Source organism: Pseudopipra pipra, chromosome 15 (genome assembly GCF_036250125.1).
Source record: "Pseudopipra pipra isolate bDixPip1 chromosome 15, bDixPip1.hap1, whole genome shotgun sequence".
Taxonomy (NCBI): domain Eukaryota; kingdom Metazoa; phylum Chordata; class Aves; order Passeriformes; family Pipridae; genus Pseudopipra; species Pseudopipra pipra.
The window spans coordinates 13,599,112-13,620,940 of NC_087563.1; the positions used below are offsets into that span (position 1 = coordinate 13,599,112).

Below are 21,829 nucleotides of genomic sequence, written 5' to 3' on the forward strand. Positions count from 1 at the left end.
ATTACCCAGTTCTGTATTTTACTTTCAGTTTCATCTTCTTTCAGAGGCAGTGGAGACCATTCGACATCTTGACACCAGGACAGACAGGCACCTTCTGTACTTCTGACAAAAATGCCATCTTATCCACTTCAGGTCTGGCAGAAGCAAGGAATGAAGTACTGCAAAAATAACTCTACTGCATACAACAGGCGGAACTGTAAAGGATGTGACAGAGGTGTTTCTTCTTCCGTTGTATTTCTGCAACATTTGTAACACGACCTGCCCAGCCTCGAGTTCAAGTTATTAAATTCTGCATCCAAAAAAGGCTTGTTTTCAATTACTTAAATGCAGCTAAGCTGATGCACAGAAGGTATTAAAAACTTTAGCTATAACCACCTCTACCTAGTAGACCTAGTGACTGAAGGAAGAACTTCTTCCCCTTGGAAAAACTCCAACATACTCTTGACTTGATAAAGCAAATCTAGACCTTTTTTATTTTTATTTTTTAAAACAATTTGCCAAAACTGGAATGAGAGATAAATAGAAGGCACAACAATTTTGCTTTTTTTTTTATACAAATACAAACTAAACATGAAAAAAACTCCCTATTTCAATAAAAAATTTCACAAGTTCAGGAAAAGTGTTTGAAGAGTCAAGTTCTAGACATTTAAAAGCTATCCCACAATCCAAAATTTCAAAGTGGTAAAACAGTAGTTCGAATTCCTTTCTGTGATCATGTATCAAAAGAAAAAGAGATTCTACAGATACCCATTATTCCACTCTTACAGCGCCACAAAGAGAAAGGTGAAAGTCAATTTTTCAAGTGGCAATATCTCCACACCAGAGGATGTTCATATGACCCTCAAAGAAACATCAATAGTTTTTTTTTTTTCTGCCCTTGAAATACTTGCCAAGTACTATGTTTTCCTACAGGCTCTTGAACGCATGCACGTGAAATATGATTCCACTGACTGAAATGCACCCAAACTCAGTAGAAAGGGGAGAGAAAAAAAAAAGAAAAAAAGTAGAGACATTCCTTTAGGAAAAACCACTGGTACCAAAAAAATTCAGTCCGTAAGTTTGAGGTGAACAAGAAAACTCAGTTCTTCTCTTTTTAAAATCCACTTTTCCTAAAACGTTGTTCCACAAAGCTGGAATCTGGGACAAGGACTAGAAAAAAAATAAATCACAGAACCATAACACAAACAAAAAGGGGCCAAAATAGTATCAAACGTAGCAGTCTATAACAGGCTAGGGCCACATTCCAAGATACCCAAGGCTGAAATTCACAAATCTGCAGGAAAAAGGGTTTGCGCCTCCGTGTCAACATCCTCGATGCCTTCACTGGCGTTGCCCGATCCCCCTTCCAGCTCCAAATCCTGGCTTCTGGGACATTCCTCCACGTGGAGGCCCTCGAATCCCACCTCCCAGCCCCCCACGAGTGCCTCCGGGTCCACGAGGTCTGTTATCTCTGCGGTCACCCTCCCTGGCAGCTCGTGTCTTCTTCTCCTCCACGTTCAGGCGCACCTCTCCCCTGAACATGATGGGCTGCAATGAAAGCAGAGAAGGGACTTTCAGTAATGACTCACCAGTAGCTCTTCAAGGTCAAGCAGATTCCTGCAACCTTGTCTCATATCCTCCTCTCCATGAAAGACTGAAGTGTTTTAGGATTGCTTACTAAACAATGGCAATAGTCAAACTAGGCATCCAGTCTTGAGGCTTTACTGGAGAAGGTATAAAGATGCAAAGGAGTGACATTGAAAAAGCAATCTCAGGCTTAACGCTGAGCATTCTGACATGTTTTAGAAAAGGACTTGCACTATTAACAGCAATCTCCTTTCATTACTATTGGCAACTGAGTCTACCACCATGCAGAGTCCCAGACGATTTTTCCTATGGCATGAAGAATGTCAGATCCTCTCTGCCACCTTGCTACACAGGCCAGTCAAGTCCTTCACTTCAGTCAAGTTCATTTTTTTAGAGCTGCAGTGACAAGTGGCTGGTTGACCAAGAAACCTCAGTGAAGCAAAACCAAAGAGGAGCAGGACTGCAACATCCCACAAATCTCATTTGCAACCAGACAAAAAGTTAAAGTCTGCAAGAACCAACCAACTACAGGACTAAGGACTCGCTTGTTTCAAATTATTCCACACAAGAACATGAAAAATATGACCCAGCCTTGCTACAGGCACAATGCTTTCTCATCCAATGGAAAGGCAAGCCATTCACATCTGCTGAACTAACTGTAGAAGAACAGATTGAAGGATGGAACACATTGTGCAGCACAGTTGATGGCTTGAGGAGGGCAAAGACCAGCACACCATGTTTCGTGTAAACACCCACATTTCACATCAGGCAGCAGACATCAAGTTTAGCTTTACTGGCTAACTGTCTACCAAGGCCTTATCCTGAAAAAAACTCCTTGAGTTTCCAGACATGTTTGCTCAAAGCACTGAGCCTATCTGCAAGGTAATTCCCACAGTGGATACTACAAAGAGAATTCAGTGCTGTTCCAAGCAGGGTAGGAGGTGTGTTAAACTGCCGCGTGCTTGCTTACAGCCCAGATCTTCACCAAGGACATCCTTTCTTCTCTGCTTCCTCACTGCACAGAAGCATAGCCAGTAAATTTCTGTGCTTAAGGTGCAAGGCAACTTGGGTGCAGATTTTTAAGCCTTGAGATTTGATCTGAGCTTGGGACGTTTCATGTGGGCAGACACCTTTCATTGTGGGATGCCAGCAGCGGTCGTGGCAGTGCTGATGAGTCAGTGTACATGAAGCCCAGCAGCCCTAGGACTCTTGCAGGGGTAAATCAAGATCAGGATGCTCATAGAGGTGCTTCCTTAAGTGTGTCCAGACTCATTGCCTACCATGCAGTCATGGGTGCACACTCTGCATTAGCAATCACTGCTGACAGGCTGAGCAGGTACCTCCTGCCTTTGTTAACACAATTGTTTTCAGCCTACACACCAGTACACCTTCTTCCTTTCGACCTCTTCAACAAACAAGATTCTACTTGTCCATAGAATCAGACTCTTCTCTACCTTCCTGAAAGCTATTTAGCTGCTTCCTGTGTTCAGCAACTTCCCCTTAGAAAAAGGCTCTGTAATGAATAAATTCATGTTCACCTAAGTTGTTACAAGCTACTTCAATGACAAAAGACTCCATCTGTACAAATGCTGCACAAACCTTGGTAACAGGAGAGACAGACATCACACACCTACTTTAATATGCTCAAGAAAGGCCAGCGGGATCAAGTACAATCTTTCCCTGTTAATCTGAAAAACACAGTCTGTTGTCAACACACCAAAAAGCACTGACTAGAAGTTTATTTACCCTGTTACTAAGGATCTTCTGAACTGGTTCAGGATCATCAAACACCACAAACCCAAAATTGGGGAGCTTTCCACCACTGTTGATGCGGAGTTCAACAACATTGCCATAGCCTGCAAGAGAAAAGCCAAGTTCTTGGGTCATACATTAGAATGCTCTGTTGACCACACCTATGGCTGCAACCCCCAACCCCTCAGGGCAGCAAAGCAACCAGCTTACTTTGGAAAAAGTCTTTAAGTTCAGATTTGTCCACATCATGGGGAAGGTTCCCAACAAAAAGCTGATGACTGTCTGGGTATCTCACAATCCGTCTGGTTTCCACATCGCCTTGTTCACCCTCGCGAACTTGAACAGAAAAGTGAAACTTATTTAAGAAAAGCCACTCCCCAGAACAAAGAGAAAAGCAAGCCATGGTCAGCATTAGCACCATATACAAGAATCAGAATTCACACTACTTATCCATTCATATATATAACAAGGTAAGCATGCTATACTAGCAAGTTTGTAACTGTTTGCTTTCTATCACCTGAAGGAGGCCAAACACTTGAAGTCATTTGCCTAGTAACAAAAATAATGAGGTTTCAAAAGCTTTAAACATCACGTTGCTTCCCCCAAACCCTTTAAACAGTAGAAAACATCTTGTTCTTTGTAGCTTCTCTTACTTGGCCTAGGACCCCTCTGCGGTGGGATGCTTGTTCGCTGCTCCCTCACTCGCTGATCCCTCTGAGGTCTCTGAGGTGGGGTCTGAGACTCGGGCTTTGCCTCAGGGCGGGGCTGTATCGATTCAAAAAGCAGTGAGCAGTCAAGTTTTTGATAGAATACAGGAAAAAATAATAGTTCTTTACACCTGTGATAAAAATATAGGTTAGCTCCCACTGGCTTATAGCAAGCAGCACTCATATGAACATTCCTTGGTTTTCCTCCAGGAGAAACAACTACTTCTCAACCCAAAAGCCAGAGAATAACATCTTTAAGAAGTCTATCAGGAACCACAGAATTTTAAAGTCTCTGGAGTCTGAGAAGTCAGATCCATAAGCAAGTAGATTTCACTATATTTTTCCCCACCTCCATTTACTGTCAGCCAGTTCAGCACAAACTTCTCCAGGTGCTGGATTCTTACCTGCGAGACTGGTACTTTCACAACATGAGGTGGTATTCCTGATACTGGAACAGCCCCACTGGGAGGAAGGTTCTTGCTGGTTACTGATGCCCAGGAAAATGTCTTAAAGAAAAAGATAATAATACAACTACATCTCTTTTTGAAATATAGTCCTGATAGTACAGCTAACAGACACAGGATAACAAATTTTAACCTATCCTTGAAATTCAGGATCCAGCCACTAGTTTCCCTGCAACTTCCTTCAAATCATTTAAATTCAAAAGACTTTGTGTAATGACAATGGAGTCACACTTCCACCCTACTTCTAAATTCTACACAGAGTTGAAATAGGAAACAGCAGTGGCCCAAGACCAAGCAGCACATCAAGGTTAACCAAAGTACTGGTTTCACGGGCCACAATCTCTCCACTTCTGCCTCCCTTAACACTGAGGAGTGACAAATATCCCCAGGTAGAAATAATGTCACATTTCACCCATTTTCCTGACTCAGCATGTTGGTTGCAATCTGTTCAGAATTTCAGCAGCTCTGTTTACAAACAAAGAATCTGAGCCTCCCCCTGCTGCCACATGGTTCCCATACCTACCAAATACACAAAGCCTGACCTTAGCTCCTGGTATTTTAACAAACTATTACCAACTACAATTTCAACCTGCTATCATATACAAACAAATAGGAAGGAGGCAATTGGTCACAAGCAGAGTAATTAGGGGGGGTGAGGAATTAGAGCATTCAAACACTTAATTCCAGATATTTCTCTTGACAGAGAGAGGATGCTCTGAAAAAAGACAGGAGAGTCAAACATACTGATGAAGCGACCACATCATGGAAATGACTCATCCATTGTCATTACCCTTGAGTCCTCTTGCACTGCAGGAGCTGGATCAGCAGGAGCTGGAGAAGGACTCTTTTCCACAGTCTCTTCTGGAGCTGACTCCTCTAATACTGGCTCAGACTTTTCTTCCTGTGCCTCTGGTTCAGGTTCCTGTTCAGGTTCTGCCTCTGGCTCAGGCTCTGCCTCTGCAGTCGTCTCTTCCAGGTGTTCCTCAATGTCATTGCTATTATACAGCAGCACAAAAAGCAAGAAAGAGGTGGCATTGTATTTATTCTATTACTGGTGCTAAGGAATCCTACTTGTCCAGTAGAGAAGTCAGGCACATGAGAGGAAGAACAAGGCTAATCTAAATAAGGCCACATTGCACAGGGATGCAAATCTGCATTGTTATGCTGTAAAGAGCGAAAAAAACCCAGTCTCCATGTTCAGCCTAACAGCATATTGGTTTCAGCTGACCAATAAACAGAAATCTTTGACTCTAAAAGGAAAACCATGAATAGCAATAAATTCATTTGATCTGTTCTACAAGCAGCCTGTCTTACACAACATCTGACTTCACCTATAAATATACTATTACCTGACAGCCTGCTCATAGTAAGCACCAGTATCATCAGGAACAGCCTCGGGTGTCTGCTGTCTTTCCTCAGGTTCCTCCCCTTCCTCTTCTGATTCTAAATAAGGTTAGAAAAGCAAAAAAATACATCACACACATCTTCACTGTGAGGTTCAGAGACAAGGCACCTACCACAACATGCAGGTGAAGTCTCTGCCAAAGAGCACATGGGAAGCACTACCAAGATGTGACATGGAACAGGCATTTCCTTATATTTCCACTATCACTTTGGTTACTCAGTTTTGACCAAGTTTAAACAGCATGTTCCAAATACTTCAGAGAACCAGATTTATAGCCTACAAATCTGACTGCAACTGCCAAAATAAGTCTTCTTTAAATAGAAACAGAATATGCCAGAAAAATAATCATCTGCATGTCACAACTCCCTGCTGGAGTGTAAAGAAACTACAGGGAAGGAAAAAAAACACCTACAAGCACACAAAAGTTAACACCAATCTGTCTTCTCCAGCAAGATAATTTCCTTTGGTCAGGGTATAGAATGTTGATATAGATACAGAAACAAACTAAACAATAGAACCATCCAAAAATTTCTGCTACTTACCCTCTGGAGGCTCGGTGTCAGAGTCCCCAAAAACCTCATCCTGGTAGCGGAAGATATCATTGTGGACATAGAACTTGTTTGCAACAGAACCCTAGAAGCAAAATTGATTCAATTACATCCATTCAGTAATGCAAGAACTGAAATAAAGTGAAAACAAGAAACAAATCATCCTTCCCACCTAAGATTAATCCAAATTTGCCTCTTTTGACAAAATATGTTATGTGAGGCAGGAAAACAAGACAGACACATGACACTAACAAGTTTGCATGAAACAGTGGAAAAAAATTGTATTAGTGCTTTAATTCCAATAGCTCACAACACTGAAAAAGCATGAATGACAACTTCCTACTGTCAAAAGTATCAATTCTTATGTCCAAGTCATATTGGAATATAATCTTGCAACATTCCTTTTTCATTATCATTTTCAATTCTGTGAACTACTTTGTTAAAAAATGTTGATTATTTAAAAATGCCACTTCAAATGCTAAATCAGCACTTTATACAACAAGGAAATCTGGAACCCATGTTTTCAAATGACAGGAAACATTCCCCTTTTTCTACTAGTTCTTTTCAGTGACTAGTTGCTAGGAGAGCAAAGCAAAGATAACATAACTTTAATATGCTCAAGAAAAAAATATGCATTGCACACTAGGAGTCAAAAGTCAGGATATTTACAACTCTAATTTTGATATCCAAGGTTAATGTACAATCATACAGAAGTAGCATAATTCCCAAAGGAATTTTCAGAATGCTACTGCTGAGTTTAGTGGCAAGCTACGTCCCCAGCCTAACCCTGCAGATTCCAACACTGAACCAGACAGAGCTCACGGATCCTGACAGGGTTCCAGAAGCCCTGTAACACCCCAGGCCCTCGGGACAACGTACCTCAGGTGCGAGCACAAAGGTTTGCATGAACCTGCGCACGGGCTGCATGTTGTTGGAGAGCTCCCCCATCACCTGCACCACAACACCATCGTTGAGGGTGGCGTGAGCATCCACGTGACGGATCTTTGTGTGGCAATCCTTGAAGTTTAATGACAGCACCTTCTTGTGGATGTCCTGGGAAAGGATGGTTACAGATGGGTTACACTGCAGAAGCCATTTCTGCTTGTTAACAGTTTTCAAAGAAAGCAAAACCATAAAATACTAGTTTAGAATATATTCCCTAAGTCGGGAGAGAAAGTTTGGCAGCATCCTAAATTTGCTTTGCAAGCAATTTTACATTATGAGCTTCCCAATAAATCTTGCCTAACTATTGCTGTTTACAGTTAAGACAGTTTATTTTTTTTTGGTTGTTTTTTTTTTTCAGAAAGCACTTGGACAGAGGGGGGATGAATCACAGCTGGATATATTTCTCTTGTCAACCACAAAGGTGACAAAACAGAAGGAAAGAACAGCCTTTTTTTTTTTTAAGTACTTACAGATTGCCCATAGACTGCATCAGCTGGTTTTCCATTGGAATCCAAGCCACCATGGACATAGGAAGAGTTCTTTCCATAAAACCTGTTGTAAAGAAAAATTTAAACGCTAAGCTTTGTATGAACGTTAAGCCTCTACATTACAGTACACTATGAATAATACACTCTCAAGCAAGTTTTCTGTCTGAATCACTGGAATAGAGCCATACAATCCCATAATCCTGCTAGCAATTTGAGGGTGGGGGAAAATGCAAAGTTCTCCCATGTAAGCTGAGAGACCCATGTACTAACAGCCAAAACCAAAGTCTCACAGGAGCTAACGATCCATTCCCATCATCCCCTTTCTGTACAAGGTCCCCAAAGTAACATAAAACCCTCAACACCCAGAGTGCTGAAAGGCTTCCCCTCAAGTTCTATTTCAGGTCTGAGCAAGGAGCAGTGGCACTGTTTTGCTCATGTACAGTAAAGCACTGCAGGTCAATCCTCCTTTCTGTAACTGAGGGATTATGACCTAAAATGCCATAAGCATCACAGGGCTGCACTCTGCCAGCAGATAAAAGACTAGAACTGAATTCCATGGCACACTGTGAACTTTCCTCTGACCCAAATGGGCAAGGTCAGCTGTCCACCTAAGCGGAGAAACACTCTGAATAAGTGTTCCTGAGATTGGAGGGAAGAAGGTTTTAGAAATTGTCTGGCTATTCAAAGCACAGCAAAACAAAGCACATCTTCATAAACGAGGTTAGTTCCAGAACGTAGGATACCTGTCAAATCAAAGGGGATTGATTTGTTTAGATAACAGATTGTAGTTTGCTGTATATTCCTCATTTCCTCGACTTTCCTTTAAGAAAGAGCTGCTGGTACGAATCCCGAGAGATACCACTACACAACCATACAACATTTTCCTTGTTTCCTCATAGTCTGGGGGCATTGTATCAAGCCAAAACTAGAGAAATGCTTAACTAAATAATGTTTATCCAACTCTGATTTATATTGATTACAACCAGAAGAAGCAAGCAACACGTTTTTGATTTACATTTTCTTCTTTTCTGCTTAGAATACATGTCTAGCAGCATTTCAATAACAGCCAGAACTCAGATATTTAAAGAATTCCTGTAATCTTTATTATTCACGTTTTAATCCAGCTGATCAAAACCGAAAGCAAACTACACCCAGAGTCTGGTTCAAATAAATCAGATTTTAAGTGTCCAAATTCAGCAACCCAAGACACGGTGATAAGCTCATTCACCACTTTTAACACACAAACTGAGAAATCCACACAGAAAAAGAGACCAAAGTGAAGCAGAGCTTTACCTGTGCAAATAGTCAGGTGCTTGGTTCAGCAGGGTATAGTACTGCCTCACGAATTCCCGCCCGACCAGCAGGGGACTTGGCTTCTCCATCACCATTTCTTTGGTCAACTGAAAACTGTGGAAAAAACAAAAGCTCCATAAACCGTGAGCCTTTCAAACCGCTGTTCACATCCTGACCGCGTAAGCCACTAATCACAGCGGAAAGCACACACACCAGAACTGTTCTACCCCAGTAAGCAGTTTAACCAACGTGCTTTCAGAGTCATCAGTGTTTTGGTGCTGGGGAGAGGATTCCTGGGTACCAAACCAGTGGTGAGAGAGGCTGCCTGGGTGAGGGACATCACCTCATAACATGCCGGTAATCATCCCACATATCCTCAGTAAAAAGCAGGTGGCAAGCAAGTATGGTTCTTCAAGAGGATTTGCTAAGTGGCTAAGACATTTACAGTCGATCCCAATTCTACTTACCTCACTTGACTTCACAATCAGAATTAAAAGTCAGATGTTCTAAGGCAAAGCCTGTGCTACTGTATTAGGAGCATTTTTAAAAGGTCATGGTAAGTCCAATCTATTTTTACCAGCAGCGCAGCACTGCTTGCTGTGAGTGTCAGGCACTGTAGAGGAATATCGGATTATATTAAAATTACTATGCCACAAACAAATATATGCTGCTCTTCCCCTGCTTCCATCAAATGGAGCAAGTCACTTTTTACTTAAATTCAGAGCACCAGTGAAGTGAACAGCACCACCCATACCCAGGGACAAATCCATCTAGGTACCTTCTACCTAATTCCCATGTTACAAAAATAAAGTCTTTGCAGGTAGCTTACACAATGCATGCATCTTCAGGACAGATCAGCCCAAACCAAAGCACATTCTCACATGTCCTTATTATCAGATACTCATACAAAATAGGTTCAAACTCATAGGGATAAATACCAATACAGATATTTATACCAATACACCAATACCAGAGCATATTCTTGGTACCTTATACAGAAACAAAAGTAGATTTTCTGCTTCACACTAAATTGTACCAATCAGTAGCAGAATGGGGGCTTAGACAGTTTTGTTGCTGAAAGAACTTTCTCCCCACTACTGACCCCCAATCTCTTCTGCTACACACTCCTTTCCAAACACATCATATGCAAATTCCACAGGTAAATACTTACAGGTGTGTTGTGCAACTCAAACCCAACATACTACTCAGCAGAGCCCTCTAAAAGGCAATTCAGGAGCCATCATTTAATTACCTTTTATTTAATACTGCATAACTATAAACAGTTCCAAGAAGTGGTGACATCAAAGAATGGGGGAAACCAGGACCAAATTGGGCATGGAATCTGGAATGGGGGGGAAAGGAAGCCGAACTAGCAGAGCCTAATCCAGATGGAGTCCGCAAAGTTCATGTCAAGGCAGTTACATTAGGACAGGTTTTCTCTTGTCAGAATACCCAACAGCATCCTGTATCCCAGGAAAACTAAGCTGACCAAAACTATCCTTTGAACAAAGCAAAAGGGAAAAAAAAAGATGTCTCTCCCATAGACTTGTACTAAGCCTTGTACCAGCTCATCCAAGGATCTTAGGTGTTTGACACTCATTATATTTAATGGATTTCAAAGAAGTCGTCCTTCAGGTGCCAAGAAGGACAACAGACCAGAGCTCCAAAAGACAGAGGAGACCTGCCTCTGTGTGTTACTACAGTGACAATTTCAAACACGCAACATATAGAGAGCTGCAAAGAAGTCACACCCAGATGGATCAGGAATGCAAAACAGAAGCCTTAAGCCCCAAAGAGATGAACAGACATAAAAAGATGACACGGAAGCTGGTATTTTGGACAAAGCTAAGTCCAAATGAACCTGGCAAATTCCACACATATCAAACAATGGTCAAACACCCAACACACCATAATCAAAACACACAAGGCAGTGTTTAACCACACTGGCAGAACAAACAGACAATATATCCAAGGATGTGATTACACCCCAGCTCCCAGCAATGGTCAGCACGCACTGCATCCAGCTTTGATGGAGATACCTCCCAGTGCAGGAATTTGTGTATGCACTAAGGGTTCAAACCAGAAGATGTAACAAGAAAGCTAATAATGACAAGAAAGAGAGCTATAATTTCACATAAATTGATGTGCTTTGCTCTGCTTTTAATACAACCACACACAGGTACTTTTTTCTCTTTGTAAGTTTAAAAATAAAAAAAGAAGTCTTCCCATCCTATTTCTAAAATGCACTTTGTTAGGTTTAAACACAGGGAAAAAGATCTGATGGGCTTCAGAGGATGAATACACAAATGCCCTCTCTTCCAGTAGGACATGTGTGTCCCACCACCATACAAGGAGATACTATCTACATGATAATGTCCAGAAAGAATAATACCAAATATGACCTAGAACTGAAAAAGGCTTTTCTAAACATTCAGAAGCTTTCAGCTGTTTGAAGATATTTTCAAGAGCTAACCACGAAGAAAGAAAGCGATAGTCCCTGGTTGGGTCTGGCCCGCAGGAAATGCTCAGATTCTGCAAACCACTTTCATTTCAGGAAGGTTCCACTATCTGTGGTTATAAAGCAGATTTTGAACTCTAAGCATAATGTGTTACAGACTTCCAACACCCAGCACAGTCTGAAGTGACAAACACCTCCAAGATATGAACTCATTTGCCTTCTAGTGCATGTTAAATTAGATCCTCATAAAATATTATCAGACAATAAGAAAAAACCAGTAAAGTTAAAGTAAGGCTAAATGGTGGATACCACTTTGTTTCCTCTCAAGCACTTGTGAAGCTCTACCAGTACTAGGAGCAGGCCAACTCTAAAGCAGTAGGAGTGGAAATGGCAGACAGAGATTTGCACAGTTTAGATCCAGTCAACTGAATTGACAGTGCAAGATCTATTTGCTCCACAATAGTTAAAAAACTTGCTTCTGTGCTGTGAGTTTACAGATGGAAAGCCACTCCTACCATTTTGGAAAATGATTGGAGTTACACTTAATTTCTTTGTAAAGACTCACTTCCCTGGAATTCAAGCTTATTTCTGTAGATGTCAACAGGCAGGTTTTCTACTCAATTCTGATAAGAAATGAGGCTCTTCTGATAATTATTTTCAATTGCTTCTAGAATATGAACATACAAAGCTTGACATCCTCACATAAAGGCAAACTGTAGCACTCAAATCTCAACAGCTCATTTACCAACAGCTCTTCCAGATTCCTGTTCTTCAGTGAGAGTCCTCACCTGTATTAACCCACAGGCACATCATCCTCCATGCTGGTCTGGAGAAACACTGAACGTGAAGTTGCTTGTGTTGATCATGTGTGTCATACATGCTTTAAAAAAATACATAAATGAACTTCCCTACTGCTAAGGGTAAAAAATCCACGAGAACTAACTCCTAACATGCAAAGAGGAATAGCAGAGTGCCCAGTCATCATCAAGCAAATCTGAAAAGAAATGGTAAAAACCTTGACATGACCTAATCAGAGGACAACAGTCTGGTTTTACTGCTGCTGCACCTGCTGCTACGCTGCCAGCTGCCATCTGTTCTTGTTCTCCAGCCAGCACAACCTGAATGACAGAAGCCAAGCATCTCCTGAGAGAATATTTGCTCCCTACCATTCAAGAGCAATTTACTACTCCACTACTCCCCAGTCCAAGAAAAATTGCAAATACTTTATACTACATTTCTATTGCACGGCACATAATAGCACCAAATGCTTGAACTGTCACTACATTACTCCTGACAGAAGCTTATCCACACATTTTCCTGTCAATTGACATAATGATGAAAGGGTGAAAACTGACAGGAAAAGCTGAAAATCAGATTATTTAAGATTCATTCATAATCATGCATTCATATTACTCCATATGACAACAAATTGGATAAGTTAAATTGTAAAAAATACTCTAGGACAATTCTGCAGCATAACCAAACCTCTTCCTTAAGCCAAGGACTTAAGGAAGACAAATACCTCCTTTACAGTGGTTATCACCTGGCTGGTGGAAAATTCCACCATCTGTTACAATGCTCCCACTTGGCAGAAAATCAACGTCAGGCACTGAATTTCTAAAATACTGTTATGTAAATTAGAGCCATTTATGTAAATTCCATATTAGCAAATTCAGATTTAGGTCCACAAACCCTATTAGTATATTAGCATTCAGAAAAATGGACTCAACATCCAACAGCTAGCACTGGTCAGTATTTTCTTACCGAACTGCAACACAGTGAAAGTAAATTAATCATTGCTGTCCCAAATCCATTTTTTTAGTTGTTGGTTTTGTTTTGGTTTTTTTAATTTTTAAACCAGACAAGGAGTTTAGTCTGAATCTGTTTCTACTAGACTTCCTACACAACAGAAGCCTGTCTTATGCACATCACAGGATGTTCAAGCTCTCAGGACAACTTGTCCCAAGACTCGGGCAAACCCCCCTTGGCCTGATACAACAAGCCAAAGGACCAAAAGACATTGAAATAAAACATGGAAGTTAGAAAATCCCAAATTTCACATCCCAAAGTGCGTAGCAATTTTAAACATCTTCTGTCAAGAAAAACATCAGAAATAAAACGACAAGTTAAAACTGAATCATAATGTCAACAGGCTCTGGTGTGTTTTTAACATTATCCTTATGTCTTTGTTCTCTGCCACCTTCAATTCTGTAGTTTTGACTTGCATTTCAATTCAAAAAACAGTCTCAAAAAAAAAAGTTACCACAGTGCATCATAGTTCTGACTGCAATATTACACAGCAGTTCACTGTGGCCTTTGGCTGTTCAGTGCTATAAGGTGACATTTGATACTCCATTCCTTCCCATCTCTATAAATTGCAGTTTACAAGTTACCAAAACAATCATGTTGCCCCCTCACTCTTTAATTACAGGTTTAACCAACTAAGATATTCTCTTAGAGCTGTTACACTATTTCCAACAACTTCATCAATTTTCTATCAAATATAATTCAGATTGTTCATTTCTAGAACTTTACCACTGACTATTCAAAAGCAATTCTGACAGTATGACTGATGTATTACACAGATGAAGGTATCTTTCCCCTCTAAACCAGAATGTCAAACTTTTCACATAACTTTATACCCTCATTCTGCTATCAGTGAGTTCCTTAACTTAAAAATGTTTTCTGAAAATGAAAAAACACCCAGAGAAGCTCACAAACAAAAGAGATGTCTGTATCCAAATACAACACACTACAAGTCAGACAAACAGCAGTTTTGCTTGAAATTAAAGGTCTGGTCAATAGTTAACAGGATTGCCTAATTAAGTGTCATTTGGGATTTCTCCAAGTTGCTTAGCAACAGGTGAACAAGTTCAAAGCCACAAACCATTTATCTAGACAGAATAACCAGCACTAGAAGCAGTTACTACTGCTGTTTTGGACAAAAAAAAAATTACCAGTACAAATAAAGTCATGAAGAAAATGCCTATTATGCCTGTAAGAAGCATGATGTAGATTGAAAGTTCAACAACAAAAGGAAATCAATTCCAGCTAATTCCAACTCTCCATACATTTTACATGGCTAGCAGCTGCTCTTGCTGCTGACTAAGCAACAAAAGAGAAGCTGGTACCTGTGTGAACCACAATTTAAAACATTATGGCATGAAGAGTGAAACACCAACAAGCTAAACTTGCACCCTTAGGCAAATTCCAGGGCCCATCTCAGTTGGGGATTTATATCATCACACCACCTCGTTCTCAAGTAGGAAATGTGATGTTAACCTTCCCAAGCAAATGTGTATTTAAAAGCACTACAAGATTCAAGATACACCAAGATACCCTTATTTTAATACAGCCTTAACTATCCAAGGGGAACAAGAGAAACCCAAAACAATCCAGTTGTTGACCCAAGCCTAGATTATGGAGAGCTGAAAATGTACCTCAAATAAGTGGGCAGCTGAAGTCCCAAAACACTAATGTGCTTTAAAAAAAAAATAGGTCTCATTACTTGCCTCCCTTTGGATGCAGAGGTAGACAATGTCACAGGGAACAGTGTCACAGCAACACAGCCTGTGTTTTGTACAGAAACCATTACAGCTGCCTACCTGTAACCAGTTCGTCTTTTTTCCATTTTGACTGATCCAGAGGGAAAGTATTTTCTGCCTGGAAGAAGTTATCTTAAAGGCAGAACTATTTCACAGGAGGCGAGATGCTTGAAAGCCACAGTCTGAAAGCTCAGTGATGGGGTAACTTACCCAATAAATAATGAAATATTTGAGGATCAAACTGGAGCAAGTTGTGAGGTTACCAGCATCCAACTCTAACTACTATCTCCTGGAAACATTAAGATAGTCCATAACATAAACATATTCACTAGGAACTTCCAGAAGCAGGCACTTGAGAGCAGTGTGAAGTGCCAGACATATCATGCAGACAGGGAAGCCTTTAATAATCTTCAAAAACAACACCTAATAGAACATGGAACTGGACCATCAAACTTAGCACAGCCCTTTCTCCATTCACGAGTGACTCATGACCACTGTATGACCCACACAACCTACACAGGCAGGCAGTGCCTACATTCATTAGATACTTGAGCTGTTACAGGGTGCTGGATCCTGAAAAAATAATCACACAGCAACCAGAATCATCAGGCAAACAGCTTTCTCTGTGCTTAAATTATCCAGATGCAGCAGAAAGGCAGAGCCCCTTCTGAAGCTCTTTGAGACACATTGATGAGGGACACTCTAGAGAAGCTACATACTACACCAACATGTGGACAAGAAAAACTACGTTAGAAGCTTAACTATTTTCTAATGAAAGCATCCAAGCAATCAAACCAAATTTAAGCACAAGAAAAACATCACAAGATTAAAAAATAATTCAGAACTGCATTCAGCACTGCCCATTCTAGTACTGAAAAACCCCTCTGCTTGCCAGTGGCAGATGGGAAGCCTTACTCAGCAGCAATGCACAGCCCTTCAAACACTGTGAGAATACAAATAAACAAACCAGCAACTGCTGAAGAGCTGTCACTGTAGAAGTCTGCCTGTGTTTTTGCTAACAAACCTAAGTGTGATCCACAAGTTGATGGATACGATGGAGTCCGCCATTTTTTAGACAAAAATTCAGAGCTCCTTGGATTTTTCAGCTCTACCAAGCAAGAGAGAGACAAACTGAAAATTTCTAATGCTATTATTTGGAATCTAAAAGAAGAGAGACCATTTTGGAGAAATGCATCTTCTAGAGCACTACATTCAAAAGCAGAGGAAAAAAATACTAAGACTACCTAAAGTGTAATTTAGGGTAGTTGAGATCAGCATCTATACATGTACAGTAAGGAATGGACATTCATCTGGGTAAGGAAAATGATATCAGACACTATTCCTGTAGTTAAGAGCAAAAAGGTCCGAAGACAAACAGCAAAATAGGCCCTGTTTACAAGGGGAGAAAAAAAAAAAGAATCCAACCTAAAAGAATCTTGAAATCTTCCTATTAAAAGTGATATAAGAATTTCTCACCAAATTGGTGGGGTTTTTTTTATTCTTCCCTCCAAAACACTTTGCTTTCTCTGAGTGCTGAGCCTAATTTGGTGTGGGTTTGTTTTTTCTTTCTTCCTTTTTAAAGCTATTACACCTGGCTTCCAAATTCCTACACAATCCTCACTTCTATCCAGCAGTTACCTGCTGTAACATTAAGCCAAAGAGATCTGCCCTGAGCCCAAATAGCAATACTTCATATCCTCAAGAAAAGAGAGTTCTGTTGCATTTAGTATTACAGAAAAACAGAAGTCCAAAATGAACTCCTCCTAAAAATCTGAGTAATCTGAAAACTCAAAGCCTTGAGAATTTACAAAGATATTCCACATTTTTAATAATCCTAAAATCAGATTCTCCTAAATATGCTCTCTCAAACCTGGGTGAAGGACTTGCCTTTCTAACTGGACCTATTCCAAACTCATTTACCCTACAATTAGAAATAATGTTTTTCTACAAAATTACATTTTAAATGCAAATCTCATCCTAAAGGGTGGGAGGATAGTGCTAGTCTGAATGGTTTGTTTACTCTTTTTAAATGAAAAATAACAGTCGGCTTTCTGCCTGTACTGCTCTCCAGCCTGCTTCACGATAAAGCAGCTACTTAGACCCTGTGATTTTGCCATTAGAACAGGTTTTGTTTTGACATCCAAGAGCTGCTCCAACATCTCGATGAAGTTGGCAGCAGGTCCAGTCGTCTTCTCTTAGGTCTGCAAATTTTCCATTTGGCTCCACTGCAGCTTCTTAAAGTAAAAAAGCAAAAGTTACTCATCAGCAGTCGGAAGAGGCAGATCAGAACACCGAGCTACACAGACATTACAGTGAAATTCAAGCTCACTCCCACTTAGATTAAAACCACCAGGATTAAGATTTAACAAAATATTTTCTGCATGCCAACCAACAGATAACTGTAAAGAGAGTCAACTCTTTCACCTCTACCCACAGAGGAGTTTAACTTCATAGATCAACTGTATCCTAGCACTCAGGACTGATCCATCATGGCACTGTTACATTAAAAACAAAACAAAGTCAGTCCCAAAGCAGTCCTGAAACGAGAAAAAGCAGTACAAGGCAGAGCACAGGAAAATGGAAGACAGCCACCAGCATTTTAGAAGGCAGCACTGCACGTTTGCCTCAGCAAGGAGTCAGGTTCATCACAGATTATTCGTACATGACTGACAGCTCCCAGGCTCCTGCTCTGAAAGCAGCACTCCAACAGCCATGTCTTCCTGGAAGAGGCCCAGACTTCATATAGCAAAACTAGGACCTCAGGCCAGCATAACATTCACTGCCTGCAAAGTCTTAAGGATTCTTTTACAGTACCTAAAGATGAGAATTTTTAAAGTTTTTCTCTAATTACTCAATGGGATAGTTTCAGATTATCAAGTCTATCAGCAGTTACACCAAGAAGTTAATAATTACTTCAACTCTGCAGATTTTATATGACTACCTGTAAAGAAGCATCCAGTCTCCTAGACCAAATTATCACTTTTACTTTTGGTTTGTTCTAAGCAGACTACGGCCAGCACAGCAACAAGCACCACCCTGCTAAAGTCCTGCTCCACTTTGATTTCCTCTTTGGTTCTTTATTCATCACCTTCCTCAGTCAGACAACAAGGAAAGCCCAGGTGCTAATATTAAAAATTAGAATAATTAACTCAAATGTTTTCTAACTCACACAGGCCATTTATGCTCCTTATGAGTGCTCTCTCATCAGCTACTGTTGTTATGAACAGAAATATCAACACGTACTTACAGAAACACCACCTTCACTTTATTTTACTTCATAAAAAGTGTTGGTTGGTATATCTGCCTTACAACTGCAAGGTGAAAAATAAAGCACTAATGTTCTGAACTAAAGAGTCTGACATTTCATGGGGTGCACAAAGATTCTGTTTATAACTAAGACATTCAAAATTCATCAGTTGTGTGTATTGTGATTGCAGGACCACTGCTCTGCTGCTCACTTTGCTGCTGGCACAGTGGCAAAGATTCTGTTTATAACTAAGATGTTCAAACTTCATCAGTTATGTTGAACTCCACCAGTGCCACTGTGCCAGCAGCAAAGTGAGCAGCAGAGCAGTGGTCCTGCAATCACAATACACACAAGTATTCTTGTACATTTTGTTGTTTCTTAGACTGCAAATGCAAAGGATCTCTACAGAAGATCCTCATGTGTGCACTTGATCCACATAGACAAAGTCTTGTCCACCAGGTCTACAACTTTGATTTCAATTATCCGAGTCTTCAACTTAAGGAGTTCACACTTAAAAGAACAAAACCTACCAAAAAAGGCAGTTGCCCAATTACCACCAGTCAAGAACTGGAGGCCACTGTTTACCATCTAATGCATACAAGACTTTTTAAGATTTTAAAAAATATTTACTGTATGTAAATGTATACATTTACTGTATTTAATGTATAAAAATAAGATACACATTTGCGAAGGTTCCAAAGTTGCTTTAATTATTTTTCTAACAGACTTTATACAGTTACATTTTCTAGCAGGTTTTAACGCTGCCTTTCAGGCAAACTAGTCCCTGGAACACGTGATGCTATCAAAAAGGTAGTGAGATCTCCATCATAAAGACAAGGATTTAAGATCCTATGCATGTGAATATGTACAGCCAGCCTTCAAATTAGCTACATATGCCATCCACTAATCTTTTTTCTTTTAAAACTAGACTCACAGCTTTACAATATTACATATACTGACTGAAACACCTCAAAAAAGGTGAGTTCAATTCACAGGCTGAGAACATGCCACCAACCAGCATCACTGAACTATCACAGAGCTCTAGCAAAATCATTTGGCTTATTCTTTAGAGAGAGTGTATAAGAAAAGTGAAAATTCAGTCAAAGGGAAGACTTCAGAAAAGGTGAGATGCAGTTTTCGTCTGTCAACTTCTGCACTTCCCTTTATGACATCAATCTAAAAAGTCTTCTTGGCTAAGAACAATCCAGCACACACGCACTCCCCACGTTTGATTTATGGCACCTGGAAGCATCAGCTTCCAAAGCTTGGTAGCAGTGTCCACATTTCCTAAAGCTGTCACTCCTGGCTGTGAGAGCACGGGCTCGCCAAAAATAGCACACACTGGAAACATGGCGGCTCGCTGCAAATGCTGCTTTCACCCGATTGTAGGGGGAAAAAACCGTTTTCTTTGTAAAGAACACTTATTATGTGCGTGCAAGCCTTAATATAAAAGATCACCAGGTAAGCGCGTGGAGAAAGTGGAACACATCGGATCATCCAAATCAACACTAAGAGGTACTGGAAAGTATACTGAAGCCTTTTCTCTGTTTTTTCTCCAGCAAGTATATCTGGGGCCTTACAAGAGGCTGGAAGAATGTTCATACAAGAACTACTTCGCATTTAAATCTTGGCTTAAGCTCGGATTCAGCCAAGGTCATGCGGTAATTCAGGTTAAAACACACGCTCTCCTGGGTCGATTTATGACTCCCTTCACCTACAAAGTTCCAGCAAGGGAGACCCCCCGAGCTGACAAACAGAGCCGGGGCCGTGCGAGCGCCCAGCGTTGCCCATCGATCCCCACATGGAACAGGAACCCCTCGGCCGGCCCTGGGTGGGCCCCTCCCCGACCCCACCTCTGCGAAGGAAAACCCAAAAGAAAACCCAAAGGCGGAGGGCGAGGCGCCCCCGCTCCCGCACATCCGAGAACAAAGCTGGCCCCGCACAGCCCGCCGCGCACAATGCGGGCCTGCGAGAGCCGACCCCCCTCCGCCCCCCCAGCCCCGCACCATCGCACCGCTCCCGCCGGGAGTCCCGCGGCACCGGGACGGCTCCGGAGCCTCGCGGGGGCCGCGGCCCAGGACGGGGAAAGCGCTCGGCACAAAGCGCGGCGGGGACCGGGCGGGAGGGGGGGTGTTGGCGCGCCAGCAGCGCCGGCCCGCGGCCTACAGGGGCGGGGGGCGCCTCGGCCCAGGGCGTGCGGCCCGCGGCCCCCACGGGAAGGCGCGGCCGCGCCGGTGACCCCCCATATCGACTTCCCGCCCCCTCACCTGCGGGCGGAGCGGGACGGGAGCGGGAGGCGCCGCTTCACCACAGGCCGGCCCGGCGGACTAGAAGCGCCTCACGCAGCGGCGTGCTCTGCCGCCGGCTACATATATCCGGCGCGCAGCCTATCCCGGCGGGAGCGCCCCGGCCAATCGCAGCGCGGCGGCCTCCCTCACTCGGATGCCGGTTGGCCCGCGGCGGGAAAGAGGCGGGCGGAGCGCTGAGAGGCAGCGCAGGCAGCCAACCACGCGGCGGGGCTGGGCGGGGCGGTAGGAGTGACTGACAGCCAGCCGAGCCAATGGGCGGCAGCGGAGATCTGATTGATTTCCCCTTCAGCCAATAGAACGACGCTCCGGGCGCCCCCAGGCGCCGCAGTGTGGTTGAGCCGCAGTGCAGCGCCCTTGAGAAGCCGCTGGTAAACCCCGTTATGGGCGGGGGCGGGCCCCGCGGGGAGCAGGGACCAATGGGAGGGCGCGGCGGGCGCTGATTGACAGGCCCCCGCCAGCCACCTTAAAGGGGCAGCGGCTACCACGCGGGGCTCCGCAGCGCCCCCTGCTGGAGGGAGGGAAACGGCGCCCAACATGGCGGCCGGGGAGCCATGTGCTGAGGGTCGGGGTCACCCAGTGCTGGGAGGGCTGCGGACCCCTAACAGCGAACAGCCAGCGGCCTCTTGCCTGTGGCTGCGTCTCCTTGGGCTGTCACAGGCTCGCCGGTGCTCACCTGGCTCCACACACGTGAAGGAAATCCCCAGTGGGGGTGGGTGAAGGGAGCTTCTCACACCAAGGCACCTCTGCCAGACACGGCCCCGGCAGCTCCGCAGGGCCATTCTCTAACACACCTTGAGGGCCAAGTCCTGCAAAGGAGGAGAAAGGCCTGGAAGTTCTCAGATCCTTCCTCCCCAGCAGGTGCTGGTACAGGGAGCCCCAGGAGAGCCAGGAGGGAGCGGGAGCAGCCGTTTTGGGCCAGGCAGCCATAGCTTTCCATTTGTTTGTGTAACGCTCATCCCGCATGTATCTATGACACGGAGCAGTCAGAGATGGATTTCACCCTGTAAAAATGACTTCCTCCCCACCACCACATCCCTGAACGCTGCCTAACCCCTTCCCTGCTATGCCTTGCAGCTAAAGATACAGACAGTGGATTGGCATA

General features: G+C 42.7%; 1 protein-coding gene across 2 annotated transcripts; it reads right to left on the reverse strand.

Annotated features, from left to right (window-relative positions):
- Nucleotides 1-446: 446 nt before the first annotated feature.
- G3BP1 (G3BP stress granule assembly factor 1) lies at nt 447-20,817 on the reverse strand. Of its 2 annotated transcripts, none has more exons than XM_064672005.1 (12): nt 20,686-20,817; nt 9,169-9,282; nt 7,858-7,939; nt 7,322-7,495; nt 6,437-6,527; nt 5,839-5,932; nt 5,280-5,484; nt 4,430-4,531; nt 3,972-4,083; nt 3,529-3,654; nt 3,313-3,422; nt 447-1,527 (listed from the first exon to the last, which is right to left on the reverse strand). In XM_064672005.1, the coding sequence occupies exons 2-12, from the start codon at nt 9,261-9,263 to the stop codon at nt 1,321-1,323; spliced, it is 1,398 nt and encodes a 465-aa protein (XP_064528075.1). In that variant the 5' UTR covers nt 9,264-9,282; nt 20,686-20,817; the 3' UTR covers nt 447-1,320. The 2 variants fall into 2 exon arrangements, with proteins under 2 accessions (XP_064528075.1, XP_064528074.1); XM_064672004.1 differs by having other exon boundaries at nt 3,313-3,443.
- Between the last annotated feature and the right edge of the window lie 1,012 nt (nt 20,818-21,829).